Source organism: Papio anubis, chromosome 14 (assembly GCF_008728515.1).
Source record: "Papio anubis isolate 15944 chromosome 14, Panubis1.0, whole genome shotgun sequence".
Classification (NCBI taxonomy): domain Eukaryota; kingdom Metazoa; phylum Chordata; class Mammalia; order Primates; family Cercopithecidae; genus Papio; species Papio anubis.
In genome coordinates, this window is record NC_044989.1 from 66,956,237 (window position 1) to 66,970,845 (window position 14,609).

The 14,609-nt window shown below is 37.5% G+C and overlaps 1 protein-coding gene across 8 annotated transcripts in view; it reads left to right on the forward strand.

The window, feature by feature from the left end:
- Positions 1–14,609, forward strand: part of MEIS1 (Meis homeobox 1) — a 251,385-nt gene that overhangs the window by 100,902 nt on the left and 135,874 nt on the right. For all 8 annotated transcript variants that reach the window (XR_004178292.1, XR_004178294.1, XR_004178295.1 and 5 more), the window contains exon 9: positions 12,993–13,069. Coding sequence is in view for 4 of the 8 variants with exons in the window: in XM_031655235.1 (XP_031511095.1) it covers positions 12,993–13,069 (77 nt within the window). In the remaining 4 variants the exon portion in view is untranslated. The remainder of the gene's footprint in view (positions 1–12,992; positions 13,070–14,609) is intronic.

Here is a 14,609-nt window from a genome sequence, read left to right on the forward strand (position 1 = left end):
GGCCTAAGTTTTCTTACGAACTCACTTAGGAAGGGGGAAAACTAGCCTCTTCTTTTTGTAATTAGCAACCTTAAGTCACAAGTGGAATGGCAAAGAAAAACACATTAAATTAAGCAAAATTATATCTAGTGGTTTCAAAGAGGAACAAACGAATCAGTCCTCACTGGGTAAGGGCACTTCTTTCCCAGAGCGTGTTTTAGAAGGGGCAAATGCCACTATTTAAGACTTTTTGGCATTACCAGTAATATTATGTATATAAGTTTGTTAGGAATTATGGCAGCTAATTTAAAAGGTGATGGTTTTGTTTGATTTTAGCTTAAGTTTTAATTTAGTTCTTTGTTTCATCCTGGGCAGTACATGTTTACACATTAAAACAGAGGCTGGGTCAACTAACTCACAGTAGGTTTCTGACAGATGAAGCTACAGCTTTCTATTTTATCATTAACAAGATAAACTTTGAGCTTCAGTAGAGTGTAAAGACAACTAGATAAAGAAGTAGGAGGCCTTAGGGCCAGCAACTTCCCAGCCACGTAACCCTATATAACTTGTATAACCCTGTATAACTTCCGAATTCTGTTTTCTCTTCTATAGAATGAGGGCAACATTACCTGTTCTAACTTCACCAATAATTGTGAGGTTCAAACTTGGCAAAATATAACAAAACCTCTTTGAAAATGTAAAGCTATATAGAAATATAAGGGATCACCCTTCTCAAAGTCTTAAAAAAAAGCCCAAGCTATTCTTCAAGTTAACTTTGATGACGTATCTTTATTTTTGCCAACTTATCTCATCGTCTTGTTGGTGACAGGTCCAGCCTTCTCCCACTCATCTAAGATGTTCCATGAACATTTGTGATAACCCTGCAGAAATAAGTCCACATCTGTGCCAGCATCCCTGCCCCCAGCCCGGTTAGATTTAACAAGGAAAGCGTACTTTGGGAAACAAATACGCTGGATCTGCCCAAATTTTTACTAAGACTCTTCCCTTGTCTATAATCCACTCTGGAGACAGACAGTGAATTCATGTCAATAAATGCTTTCGGGAGTTGGAAAGGGTTTGCTTAAGAAGGTTCATAAAGATAAAGGTAATCTGATCACTAAAACAATTTAAAGTTTTTAGATTTTGTTTTTCTTCTTAAGGGGAAATTCCCTTTAGTTTGATTGCAAGATAAGAGTTTTGTTGTTAACCAAGATAAAATATAGTGCTGAATAATCTCTGAAATTAAAAACTGAAGTGCATGGTACACAGAATAGAGAAAATTAAATAGCTTAGACTACAATAGATAAAGGGAAAAGAGTTTTCATGAAAATTAGCTTAGTAAAGGTAAATTGCATTTGAATCTTAACTTCAGATCTGGGTGCTCTGCTATTTGGCATATGTTGAATTCATAATGCCTGTGTGTTAAAGAATTCTGATTGTTTCTTTTGCCTCTCTCACAGCTTATAAAAATGCAAGCAGACCCATCTAATGAATATTAATAGGAGTGATGTCTAGATAACACATAAACCCGGGATCTGTGGACTTTGGATGGAGTAGTCAGAGAGGATTTCTGTGGCTTTATTTAATACCAAATTTACATACTTTTAAAGGATAAACATCATCTTAATATTTTAATATCAATATTCCAAAGTGGAGATTTTAGTCAAATAAAAAGCTTAATTTTGTCTTCCCAAACATTATGTTCACCAGGGTCTGCATTTTAAGAGACAGGAAACTGTTAGCTAAAAAAGAAATTAACTTAATCCCCCTTCATTAAGTTCCAGTCTTTTTTTGTTACTTAGAGACAAGTAATAATTATACCCGTAGCAATGCAAAGCATGTTTTACACTTTTGTTATACAAAAGAACTGCGGTTGTTAAGGTGACAGCAAAAGAAAATGAGAACATTGATAAATACTGATTTTTTTTTTCCTTAAATCTCCTCTGACTCTTGAAAATAAATTTCACTCAGGTGTCTGAGACGCCTTTTAATTCATTAACTGCAAAAATCTACACATGTGATTTTAGAAAATGTCAATCAACTTGCTAAACAATATTTTCCCAGCTAAGGTTATAAACAGCAGCTAAGTGGGTGGAAAATGTCTAAAATGACTATACATACCAGTTCTTTTATAGTGCATAAAAAGTGGGCATTTTATTTTCAAGTTGGTATCTTTGGGATGGAACTTTTAGCAAGCACACAGTACATCTCAGCAGTGTATATTATTTAAAAAGCATTCTCTCTGTCTCTCTCTCTCTCTCTCTCTCTCTCTCTCTCTGGCATTGTGAAGACTTTTAAAATTTTTGCTTTACAAAGGGGGGAAATCATTAAAATGTGGTTTGTACCATTACATTCCATTATTTGTCATCTTTATGGCTATTCTATAGTTTTCATTGACCTTTAATGGTAAGCTTGGTCAGGAGAGGTGAGCAGGAATGTTCACATACTTGGCTGCGGGTGCTGCTTGAGAGTGTCTGTTAGCTGGGCTTCAATCCACGTCCCTGTAGATTTTAATGTCCCTACAGACTGCTGGCAGCCTGCTTCCAGCTGTGGCAGGCATGATGCAGTGAATTGCTTTTGAATGTTCTTTACTCAAATAGGCAGTAATTACAAGCTTAAAGAGGTTTAGTGGTCCAGTAAACTACATAATCACCCCTGAATTAGCCTGGGCTCATCAGTTGCAGTCCAGCAAGCTCCAGTCTGCTGTTTGTATGCAGTCTTGATCACATAGCAACCTGATCAGCAGGTGTGGAGCAGCCAGAGTCCCCCATAAACACAACTGTCTACTGGGGACAATGATCTCTAATGAGATGAGGCTACACCATCACTGTAATTTAAGTGGGAAAATTAGCACTAGAGAATGAGTACCAGTTCCAGGGGTCTTTAGTCACATTGGGAGCAGCACGAATTCTCCCTCTCATTCTCCCTGTCTCTATATTTCTTGCTCTCAAAAATATCTCCTCACCAAATGTACCATTTTGCTTCTAACTTATGGATACTTTATTTTTTAGACAAGGATTTTTCCTGAATATTTAATGCTAGACAGGGCATGTGTAAAGGCAATAATGATTACTGTCAACAGATTCATTCCAAAATGGCATCGTAGTATTTCATCTTCCTTGTCTCTCTACTTAATGGTTTCGAAATCCTTTCTCTTTGATTTTTAAAGTGGAAAAGTGTTCTTCAGGCTGGTGTTAGGTCTCCTTTTAGCTGACATGCTCTCTGAAATTGTAGAGATGGCTGTACGTAGTTTGAAAAGGATCCTTACTCTATTGGAGTTTGTTGTATACATCAGTCATTAACTTTCTTTTCAGAAAAGTGGTCCAGTATAGTGTGCTGTGTTTTTGTTGTACATGTTGAAGTGAAATTCTTGGGGAAAAGCCTGCATGTTGCAACAGTCTTCTTTATCCCTTCTTCCGTCCTGTGCTAGGCATAAAGATACAGAACTTGAATTTTGTTACATTCAAGTTAGAGAGTAGGAAGGGAATTTTGTCACAAATAAACCCAAGAACAACATAGAGTGAATTTGGGAGAAACTTTGGGGGAAATTATAAATTGATGCTAAGAAAGAAAAGCAGAATAACAGTAATTAAAAGTATAAACTGTGCAATTGACTACTTAGAGTCAAATCCCAGCTCTATTTTACTTGCGAGTAAATTAGATTCTGAGTCTCAGTGTCCTCTGTAAAATAAAAGTAAGAGTACTTATCTCAGAGACTTGCTTTAAGGATTAAATGAGTAAATACCTAAAGCACTGAGAATGCTGCCTGACATACAGTAAACATTATATAAATGCCAGGTAAATAAAGTGAGCAAAATCTGGACTAGCCACACTACTGTTTTGGGATTTGTTGAACTACGCGAGAAGGATGAATAATTGTTGAAATGGAGCTGCTAGTTTTGTGTTTATCTGAAGTCATCTACACACAAATGCAGGTTGAGGAATTTTAGTCATCTCTAACTTTAATATTCATTCACACAAATATTTATTAGGCACAGAACTGGTAGCTGCATCATGACTGGGAATAGCATTCATGTGTTTTTATTAGTAGTCTACTAAAATGAAATGATTTTGAATGTCATTTAACTCATATTTGATTAAGAATCACATAATAAACAAAAGTAATTGGCGAAACACACACCCCAATTTGTTTCCAACCCCAATTTGTTTCAAAGCAGACAATTGAAGGCATTTTGTAGTGTGGTTAGAGGAAATAGTAGGCATTTGATTCTATGATCCTTAAAAGAGTTTTGGTTTGTTTGTTTATTTTTTATGGAGTCTCGCTCTGTCACCCCGGCTGCAGTGCAGTGGCGCGATCTCGGCTCACTGCAACCTCCGCCTCCTGGTTTCAAGCGATTCTCCTGCCTCAGCCTCCCAAGTAGCTGGGACTACAGGCGTATGCCACCCTGCCCAGCTAATTTTTTGTATTTTTAGTGGAGACGGGGTTTCACTGTGTTAGCCAGGATTGTCTTGATCTCCTGACCTCATGATCCGCCTGCCTTAACCTCCCAGAGTTCTGGTATTACAGGCCTGGGCCACCGTGCCTGGCCAAAAGTGTTCTTGTATATAATCTACTATCATTCCTGTATTTATAAGCAATGCTACAAGCATTAATAAAGTGATGTGCATGTGAGTTTTCACTGAGTTTTCTGACTTACAGCAAGATTGACTATTCCTTCCATTAGCAGAACTGAGTTGTAGAAATAAAAGGTACACACACACATACATTAAGATAGTAGTTTTTTTTTTTCATGTAACAAGTAATAATCGTCATATATATTCATGATTAACTCATCAGGAGTCAGTGGGATTTCTTCACCTATTATATAAAAGACAAAATCATTTGGAAGTGAATTTTCCCAACTTGTATGTTATCACCAAGTTTCAAATTCCAGCTCTGCTACTTACCAGCTGTGTGAACTTGAGAGTGTCGGTTGTCCTTTCTGTGCTCAAGTCTCCTCATCTATCAAATGTGTCTAGCGGCTGTTAACTACCTCAGAAGGCTTTTGTGAGGAGTCATACAAGTGAAGCATCTGGAACAGTGCCTGGCACATTCTCACTTCCTGATATATGTTACGATTACTCCTTCTTCCACTCTTATTAATACTGCTAAGCTACTATTAATAAAGTTCCTTTGGCTGGATGCTGGAAGGAGAACATGGGCCAAGGTTCTGATGAACTAACTTTCCCTGACAGCCCCCTCCCCTCCCCTTCTGCCTGCCTCCCAGGCAGAAGCAGTGGATATTTAGGTAGGAGTGGAGGGGCAGGGAAATGGCAACGCTTTCCTCTCTGTTCACCATGATTAATAACTTTGTTCATGCTCCCTTATAATAAATTTTTGGTTAAAAAAGGGAATGGAGAAATAAGAAACAAGCGGTACTGGGAGTGTAGCCAAGTGGAGAAACTCAGGGTAGGACAGACCTGGCACCAGCACTAAGTAACTGTGAGCCCTTGGCGTGTTTTTGACCTGGTCAACCGTCAGCTTCTTCATCTGTGAAAAGGAGCTAAGCACAGCCTTTACTCAAGGGGTTCACCAAGAGTACATGAAATAATGCCTGCAATGCATTTGTTGTACTGGTAAATAATGAGTTCGAATGAGCTGTTATTTAAAATGATTCAAAAATGACACTTCAAAGTGAAGTGTGAGTTTTCTCCCTTATCTACTCCCATGGGCCTCCTGTCCTGTTTTTGTTTTGTTTTGTTTTTTGTTTTTCCAGACGTCTGTTGCACAGGCTGGAGTGCAGTGGTGTGATCTTGGCTCACTGCAACCCCCACCTCCTGGGTTCAAGTGATTCTCCTGCCTCAGCCTCCTGAGTAGATGGGATTACAGACACCTGCCATCACGCCTGGCTAATTTTTGTACTTTTAGTAGAGATGGGGTTTCCTCATGTTGGCTAAGTCCTGATCTCAAGTGATCCACCCACCTTGGCCTCCCAAAGTGCTGGGATTATAGGTGTGAGCCACTGCACCTGGCCCTGTTTTTCTTAATGGCCATTTTTGGTTTTCCTCTTATAAGCATGGTCTTCTACTGAGAGAATCAATATTCAGAGGATTCATTAATAGTTGTTCAACATAATTTTAGCATCCTTCATGAATGTTAATCCATTTAGGAAGAGGATATAAGTAATCACTAATTGGAGTCTAAATTGTATGTCTTAAATGTGTATGCTTTTAAATATTTCTGTAACATCTGTGTAGCTAACGAAGAATATATCTAAAACATTGTTATTTTATAAATTTGTAAGCAACTTTTAAAACAATTCCAAATACAAAAGACTATACAGTTCCTTAATATAAGTATCTGTCTTCTTTGTTTAGTGTTTTTGTTTTCTATTTAATTGATATTTAGAAGAAATTAAAAGATCAGATAAGCGAGGCAGGCAGGGCATTTTAGTATTGGCCTCTTATAATTGGCTATAAAACAATGTTCTTACTACTGTGTATTATAAATATAGTCTCATTAGTACAAAAAACAAAGATTGTTATGAAACATTATTCAGTGTTCTACTTTTCCTTCCACATCTATGTCATTTTCATGTGCTGAGGTCACGTTTATAGATTCCTACCTGACACCTCCACTGGTAACTTCTTTTAACTGCTGTTGGATATACAGAAATCAGAGAGATTGTCCGCAGAATGACTCGACTGGGCCCCAGAAAAAAACAAATGCTAAACAAAAAATGGAGCCCATTTAGTCTGAGCAACTAGGCAGTCTAGGAGTGTTGGTGGAGAATGAAGAAAGCGGGTGGAAATCCTATGACTCTACTGATGATGCTCCAAACGTTTCTGGCTTCTTAGCCAGTCCCAACACCACCCTTCCTTCTTTTGATTCCAGCATGTGCGAGGATGCAGGACTCAACTGCTATGCATTCAGGCTATGTTCTGCGACTGCACGGTGCACTGCTTTTGTAATGCAAATAGGAGGCACAAAGTGTCTCTTTGATAATGTGCAGTCAGAAGACAAAAAAGCATTCACTGAAACAGTAAAACTAATTCATAAAGCTGAAAGACAATAGGGAAGCATTATGGATTTTTTTTAAAGGAAAAAAGTATCCTAGATCAATGTAATTGTCACAGTGTAAGCTATTCACAGTCAATGCATAAGGAGAAAATGGCTGCAAGTTTATTTAAAGTGGGATAAGTTTTTATAGGCAAAAAACCATTATGTTAAACAAATATAAATACATTTGGTTAACAACTTTCTGCTTAGTCTCTTAGAAGTCAACTATATAGCTGGTTATTTTCATTTAGATCCACAGTATTCCCCTAGTGACAAAAACTCAGTAGAAGTTTTAAAAGAGCACAGAGATCTAATAGTTAAAAGCCATATGGTAGATTTTTTTTTTTCTTTAAAGGGAGTATCTCCCCATCACATACCAGAGTTTAGCTCAAGGTCAACTTATATTAATGCATTAAACTTAGCTGTGGAGGAGGCAAAGGGCTGGAGGAAAAAGGATAAAAGAAGTTCCGAAATTGTTCTTCCAACATATTCAGCCAAGCAACAGAACATTGACTTGATAAGGCTTATATTGGACAGTTGCCATAATTCCTCCTGTTAGATCGGCTCCTCTGGTACCTATTCCCATACCTTTTAAAGTATAGCATGTAACATTTTGCTTGAAAATTGCTTCTACCTCTATTGCTTTGTTATAGCCGTTTTGCAGTTTCGGTATAGAGGCAGTTCTGTGTCACAAGAAATTACTAATCTGAGGCTTGAGAAGGGGCAGTGTAGCCTTCCATTATCTCACCGGCAACCTCTGTACAGGATTATTTTCAAATTTTCTGCTGCCATTACAATGTGCTGTTAGAGTGGCCAAGGTGGTGAGGGAGGGGATGTTATTGAAACTTGGTTACCAGGGTAGATAAGATAAACTTCATCACTCTCTTGGCATCCACATTTGTAGCCAAGGGTGGAAATTTTGATGAAAAAAGTACATTTGGTCAAAGATATTGTTAAGGTGTAAGGCTGGATATTTTCTAACTGCATTCTGCAGAGTCTCTCTCTTCCCCATTGATGCTCATCTGAAATACTCTGCTTGATTGTTTCAATAAACACACTTTCTCTCAATGTACTGTAAACTTGTAAATACCAGATAACCAACTTAAAACCCCCTTCCAGTCCCAGTCTCAAGAAATCACACTGGAATTGTGCAGACATAACTTTCTTGAGAAAGTCACCATTTTCTGTCACTTTCTATTCTTTGCGGCTGGTAAAATGACAGCTCAGACTTAACTTTTACATAAGCTATTTTTAGATTTTTCTCAGACATCCTTTAACTGTTTCTTTTATACAGGATCCTACCCTAGGGATCATTTTATTCTTTGATTGGGTCATTAAGCAATCACTCTATACTGGTTCATTACTGGAAGTCACTGCAAGATCCAGAAACACATGAAGAGTGGCAAGCAGTTTATATTTCAGCAAGAGATTTATGCTAGAAAGGAGAAGTCAAGGTGTTGACAATTGAAATAAGGATGATCATTTCATGAGTTATTCCCTTTAGCTGGGGTTCCACTGTCCACAAGCCACTTAGTTTCCCTTTGAGGTCAGCATCTCTTCTCTCTGCAGCCAAACCAGCCTAATACACGTGTGCAGGTTTAATGCTGGAAGGGAGGGGCCAGCTTTACCCATACATAATCACTGTTTTATGGCTTTCACTCATTCCTGAGGTGTTAATGCAGATCAAATGGGAAACACTCGAGAAAGAACCCGTGCAGCTACTGCATTGCCTAGCTCTCCCCTCTCAATCGTTAATTCTTATTGTAAGATCTAAAGGTAATTTTGTTTGCTCTCTTAATGTGTTGCGGTTCTCCCAGTGGCCCTTGCATATCCTTTCTCAAATTCCCATCTTGATCAATTGTTTGCAAATAATTAAGCTTTTAAGAGATAATAGCATAAGGCTAATGTACACAAAAAGGCAGGTCTCCCTCACTGTCTATGGGACTGTGGTCAAATTTGCTTTGATATCCCGAAGTGATTAGGTTGATTGGTATATCTGGGAAGTGCCATCCATCTTTCCTTCACAAGAACCTACTGATCTTTCTTAAACTGTGTCCTTGAGATGCAATAACAGCAAAGGTGTTCGGGATAATGGCAAGGAGTGACATAGACCTTTAGTTGCAAAGGTTTGGAATGAATTTCCCATTTTCTCCCTAAAAATGGCGCTTCTCAGAGATGACTCTTTATCTCTTTTGCAAAATGATGTCTGCCTTTGCCCATTGCATGGCCTCACTAGCCCTGTGGGTAGAAGGCAACAGGGCTTTGAATGTTTTTTTCAGCAGCCATGCCTGTGGCATGCTGGGTTTTTGTCAAGTCACTTTTTTTTAAGTCTACGAAAGAATAACTCATACTGTCCACAAAAAGCTTATTTAGTAAAGATGCATAGGATTTAAGATATTGAAATGTATTGGGTTTCAGTTTAAAAGCCTACTTCTTTGTGAATTTTTGGCTGGCTAAGGATTAGCTACATGAAGTCACGGCTTTCATGTGATTCTAGCAATTATAGACTTTTTTCAGGGAATTGAAAGTTTGTGGGACACTAAGGCCAAGAACTATGAGAAAAAGAAAAACATTCAGTTGACCTACCATAGACAAGGGTTTAGGAATTTTGTTGATACCTTTTTCTCCTCTTAACAATGGCCAGATTATTGTGACATTTAATTTGTCCAATCTCTTTCGTTTCTATTTAAAAAAGTATTTATATCCCGAACAACTGAAAATTTCTTAATGGAGACAGAGTGCTGAGCCTCCGTAGCTTGAGGCTGCCTAGGAATTATGCTGCATGAAATTAGACACAGTTTGTTCCAATTACTTAAACTCAGATCACATGAAAAGTGACAGAGGAATAAAAGGGTAGAACTTTCTAATTTTATATTTAAATTATAAAATCAGAAACTACATGATGTGAAGAAACAACCAAAATTTGCACTGAAATTTTGAGAGCCATATTACTACCCTTTGAAGCTTTAGTAATCCGGGTAATGGTAATGATTCAAAGAGAATTTTTCTGACACCACTTGCATAAATAAAATGTGAATTCCATTTGCTTTGTAAGAATGTTTGTAAAACTTGCTCACAAACAGGCATGCAAAAGTACTCTTGAAAATACAGGAAAATAAATTACTGTGACAATTTTCAATTTTCAAAGTAACTAAAGATAAATGGCATAAATAATAATTTTTATCCAGTTCTGGTCACAATATTAAGACACAACTAACAAGACAGGGCAAAAAGTTTTGCCATCTGGCTATACTAAAGAGGGACTGTTGACATATTTATTAATTCTATTAAAAATCCCTGAAAGTGATTTCTGTAAGACCTGGACAACTGTCAGCAAATATATTTTACAGAAAATGTTATAGATTGGAAGTTACTTGTGTACTTCAGTGTACAACTTTATATGGCACATAGTGCCAATGGTGGGATGCTAATATTTGCATATTTCAAAATTGAGCTTGTCTTCTGGCATTGCAATACTGTAAGAACTGCTAGCCTGGGTAATCTTTAACCTCAATAGATCTTAGAACTCTGGATGACAAAATTGAGGATAAGAAAAGTTGTCTGTAGTTCAAAGTCCTATAGTTAATGAGTGGCAGCATCATTTATACAGTCTAATAGAGTCACTTATATTATGTACAATTCTTCAACTACTATAGACATAGAACTACTGTATATCAAGCTATAATTCAGCGTTCTATCCATGGGATAAGAAATTCATTTGGTTTGTACTGTGTGCCAAACCTTTGTACAGTGGGAGTTACATTTTAAACCTTAGGGTAATGGATTGCTTTGAGCTCAGTAGCCAGTCGTGAGACTTTGGTTGCAATGGCTGGCATTCTGTTGAGTAACACCAATGTCACTTATGATCTTAGGCTATTATGAGGTTTATATACCTGTATTTGAAGAAAGTGGGTCGACATCACTTTTGTGAATAAAGCAACAAAAGTAGTGTCATGGATCTTAAATTGAATTGCTTCTGCTTTATGATACATTTTGATGTTGCCTCTGAGTGGAGAGTGTCTGTCATGGCATGGTACAGCCATTCCTTTGTTCCACAAATATTTAGTGATTTTCTGTTATGTCCCATTCTGGGCTTTGAGCAAGGATAGAGAGAAAGCAAGGCAATGGGTTTAGTAGCGTTGGTAGATGAGTGGGAAAAGACACACCAACAAGGAAATAAATAATTAAAGCAGGTGCTTCAGAGAGAGATGCTTGCTATTAGGGAAATAAGAAAAAGATGAATGTGAGCGTGATAAGGCGGCGTGCTGGGTGGTGGGGAGGGTAAAGCTGAACATTTGAGCTGAGAGCTGAAAGTGACATTGGAATAAGATCCCAAGTGATGGGAAAAGCTGGTGGTGTTAGGAAAACAGAAAGAAGGACGGTGTGGCTGGGTAGAGGAGTAGGAAGTGGGTGAGAAGAAGGTGTCAAAATCTGAGAGGTGGGCAGGGCTGGATGGTGGCAGGCCTTGTAGGCCATGGTAACCAGTCTGAAGGTTATTTCACAGGAGACATGAATGAGGATTATGAAAGGCATCTGCTACATCCTTTGGTCATGGTGAGGCTTAGGCACTGGAAGGGAAGCAGGAAATATCACTGACTTATGTCTGCCTCTGGCCATCTCTTCCCCTGGCCAGTTTCCTCGCCTGTAAAACAGAATGGATGATAGATTCCATTTATGTTACTCAAAGGGATATAATGGGGATTAATTACCATCCTGTCTGTAATATACTTGGAGCTCTTTAGAGAAAGGCACTATATTCCATGAAAGCAAAGCCTTATTCTAATTGTGTATTTATTGATTAAGTGACAATCATAGACAATGCTTATGGAAAAATTGTGATCTCTCTGCTGTTCACAAACAAATCCCCTGTGTATAGATATAGAGCATATTTAAACTTACATATAAGAGTACTGAAGTGGTCATTAACAAGCCTTTTTAGCATCGAATCAGACATTATTAATTAAATTAAAAGCTATGTTAATTAGCATTCAATAGACCAGAATTTAGTTTCAATGGTACAGATAGTTAAATTAAGGGTTGGGGGTGCCCTTTTCCATTCATATGAGGGTTTCCATTCGATAGAGGGTTGACTCCGAAGAATTTTATCTTGGGATAATTTATTGAGATGTGGTGTTTCAAGCAAGCTAATGTCTCTATAGATGGAAACCACATCCTCAGCTCCTCCCCTAAGCTTTAGAAATATGTATTTCAAATTTAGATGTATTTGATTAGTGAACAGAAAGCATTTGTGCCAAAACTAATTTCAGTAGAATTCCAAATGTTCTTACAGGAAGGTATGAATTTCACTTTATTATCTAATCCTGTAATACTTTTATCTACTCTGACTCTTGAAGAACATAGCTGGGCTTGTTCTTAGCATGCAAAATATGCTGGTCTTTGACCTTATATTGGCCTGTGTTCAGAATCTCAGCATGTGTTGACATTCAGATATGGAAACCAACATTGGTAAATTTTTTTTTTTTCTGAAGACTTAAAATGAATTTTGTGTGTGTATGTTTAATAACACCCACTTTAGTTTTGAGATTTGCATCTGGCAATATGGTGTTTTAGAGGGAGAATGTCACTATGGGGACCTCAGCTGAGATTGTTGGTCCACATGGGTCAACTTTAGAAATTTATGGTTCAATGAATATATTAAATCAGGGCAGTTTACTTTTAGATGGTAACGAATGGCTTGTCCTTATTTTAATCCTAGAAAATACAGTGAAGATCATACTAAACTTTCTGTGTTTGTAACAAATAAACCTGTTAAAGGATAAACTCAGTATCAAGGGTCTGCAAGTATCCTAAGTAGCTATTTATACACTTCACTAATCTTTGTAATTGGCTTGTCTTTTACTGCCATTAATTAGATGATGTAGTATTCCATTAATAAGAGTGACACACCTCAGCATTTTTACCTTTAATTGTAGACTTCATGAGACACTTAGGCTATTGACAAAATGGCCTAAATATTGCCTGATGCACGCATATCTTTTTAATTCTTTTTCAGCACCCTTACCCTTCTGAAGAACAGAAAAAGCAGTTGGCACAAGACACAGGACTCACCATCCTTCAAGTGAACAATTGGTAAGTAATTTGGCTTTGCATCTACACACAATCTGTTTCCCCCTCTGGCAACCTGCAGCTCATGTTTTGCATTAAGAAGACACACCCAGTTGCCACTGCTCTCCCTGGTGGCTTGTTGATCCAAAAGTGAAAACAAACTGTTGACTGATACGTGAGAACATTTGCTAGTATGGGAAATAAAACATTGTATTGCCTTCTACCTCCTTTATAAGTTGACAATTTTATGCATAGTATAAGTATGTGTGTAATTCACATTCTCTATGGCTCTGTCAATGTATCTCTCTCTATGGCTTTTTTCCCCTCCTTCAGGGTAATCAATAGAGTAGTATCATTCTATTTTCTACAAAACAAGAAAATCCACCATCACATATCAGTCAGGTTTAAATTCATTGAATAACTAAATTCAGTTAGATTTTGTTAGGGCTATGCATTCAAGGATAGTCTCTCCTTTACTGTTATCTCCCAAATACTGAAAGGAAGAAATTATTTATGTTTCTCTTTGAGGCTATTCCAAATCTGAGGCATCTCAGGACTGTGCAATACTGTTTCTAAATAAAGTGTAAATTCCTGATGTGGGGCAAAGCTGAGATTATGTACAAAGTGCCAGCCAACAATATTCTGACTCAGTGTACAGCCGTGTGGCAATGAGACTTTGAGAAAGTATGATTTATTACCCTTTGTGAATGTGCTGAAAGCCAGGTTTCATATAATCACCCAGGGCTAGTGTCATATTTGAAGGGTATCGAAATCCAATATCCTCCAAAAGTAAGTGTATCTAATTAATTGTCCTAATATTTTTAGATTAGTGTTTATGACGGGGAAACCTTATCCTCTTTGAAGTAAAATCCAGAAAAGGCCCAAAGCCTGGGCTGGGGAAGGGGAGAACTAGGAATGCCAGTTTGCAGAGAGAGGTATTTCTTTCTATTCAATAAGTGTCAAAGATTAATATTACAGAATCTCTGATTACATGGCCTAATCCATTTTGGTGAATAAATTTGTTCTTGATGTCTATTGCACCTACATTAACAGACCCGTCTCTGTTAGAGAGCCTGGGAGCCTTTGGGAGAGATTTCAGATATATTAAACCCCATTACAGAAAATGTAATTTCTGTCAATATAATCCCATGTATTCTTCAATTTAGTATTTTAGAGATAACAAGCTACTTACAATATATTTGCCTTTGGAGGATTAATTTACAAAGTGCACTATCTGCAAGACACAGACAGACTCACATAAGCATTGCTTGTAAGGGTTATCAATTTCTATGACCTTACTGCAGCCTTGAGAGATCAATTTTTGCAGCCCTTTTCATCAGTGGATGGTAAACCAAGCAAAGGCATACTACATCTAAATGTGTTACTAGGAGTTGTGTGGCTGCTGAGGTTTTTTGTTTACCTATTTCTACCTGCTACTGTGTCTTAATTTTCAAAGCTGTTAATACTACATATTGGAACTTTCAAATGGTTCCGGACGACATTATAGGGGAGACCATCAATTTTGCACGCACATCTAAATTCATATATCTGTATTTTAAAACTT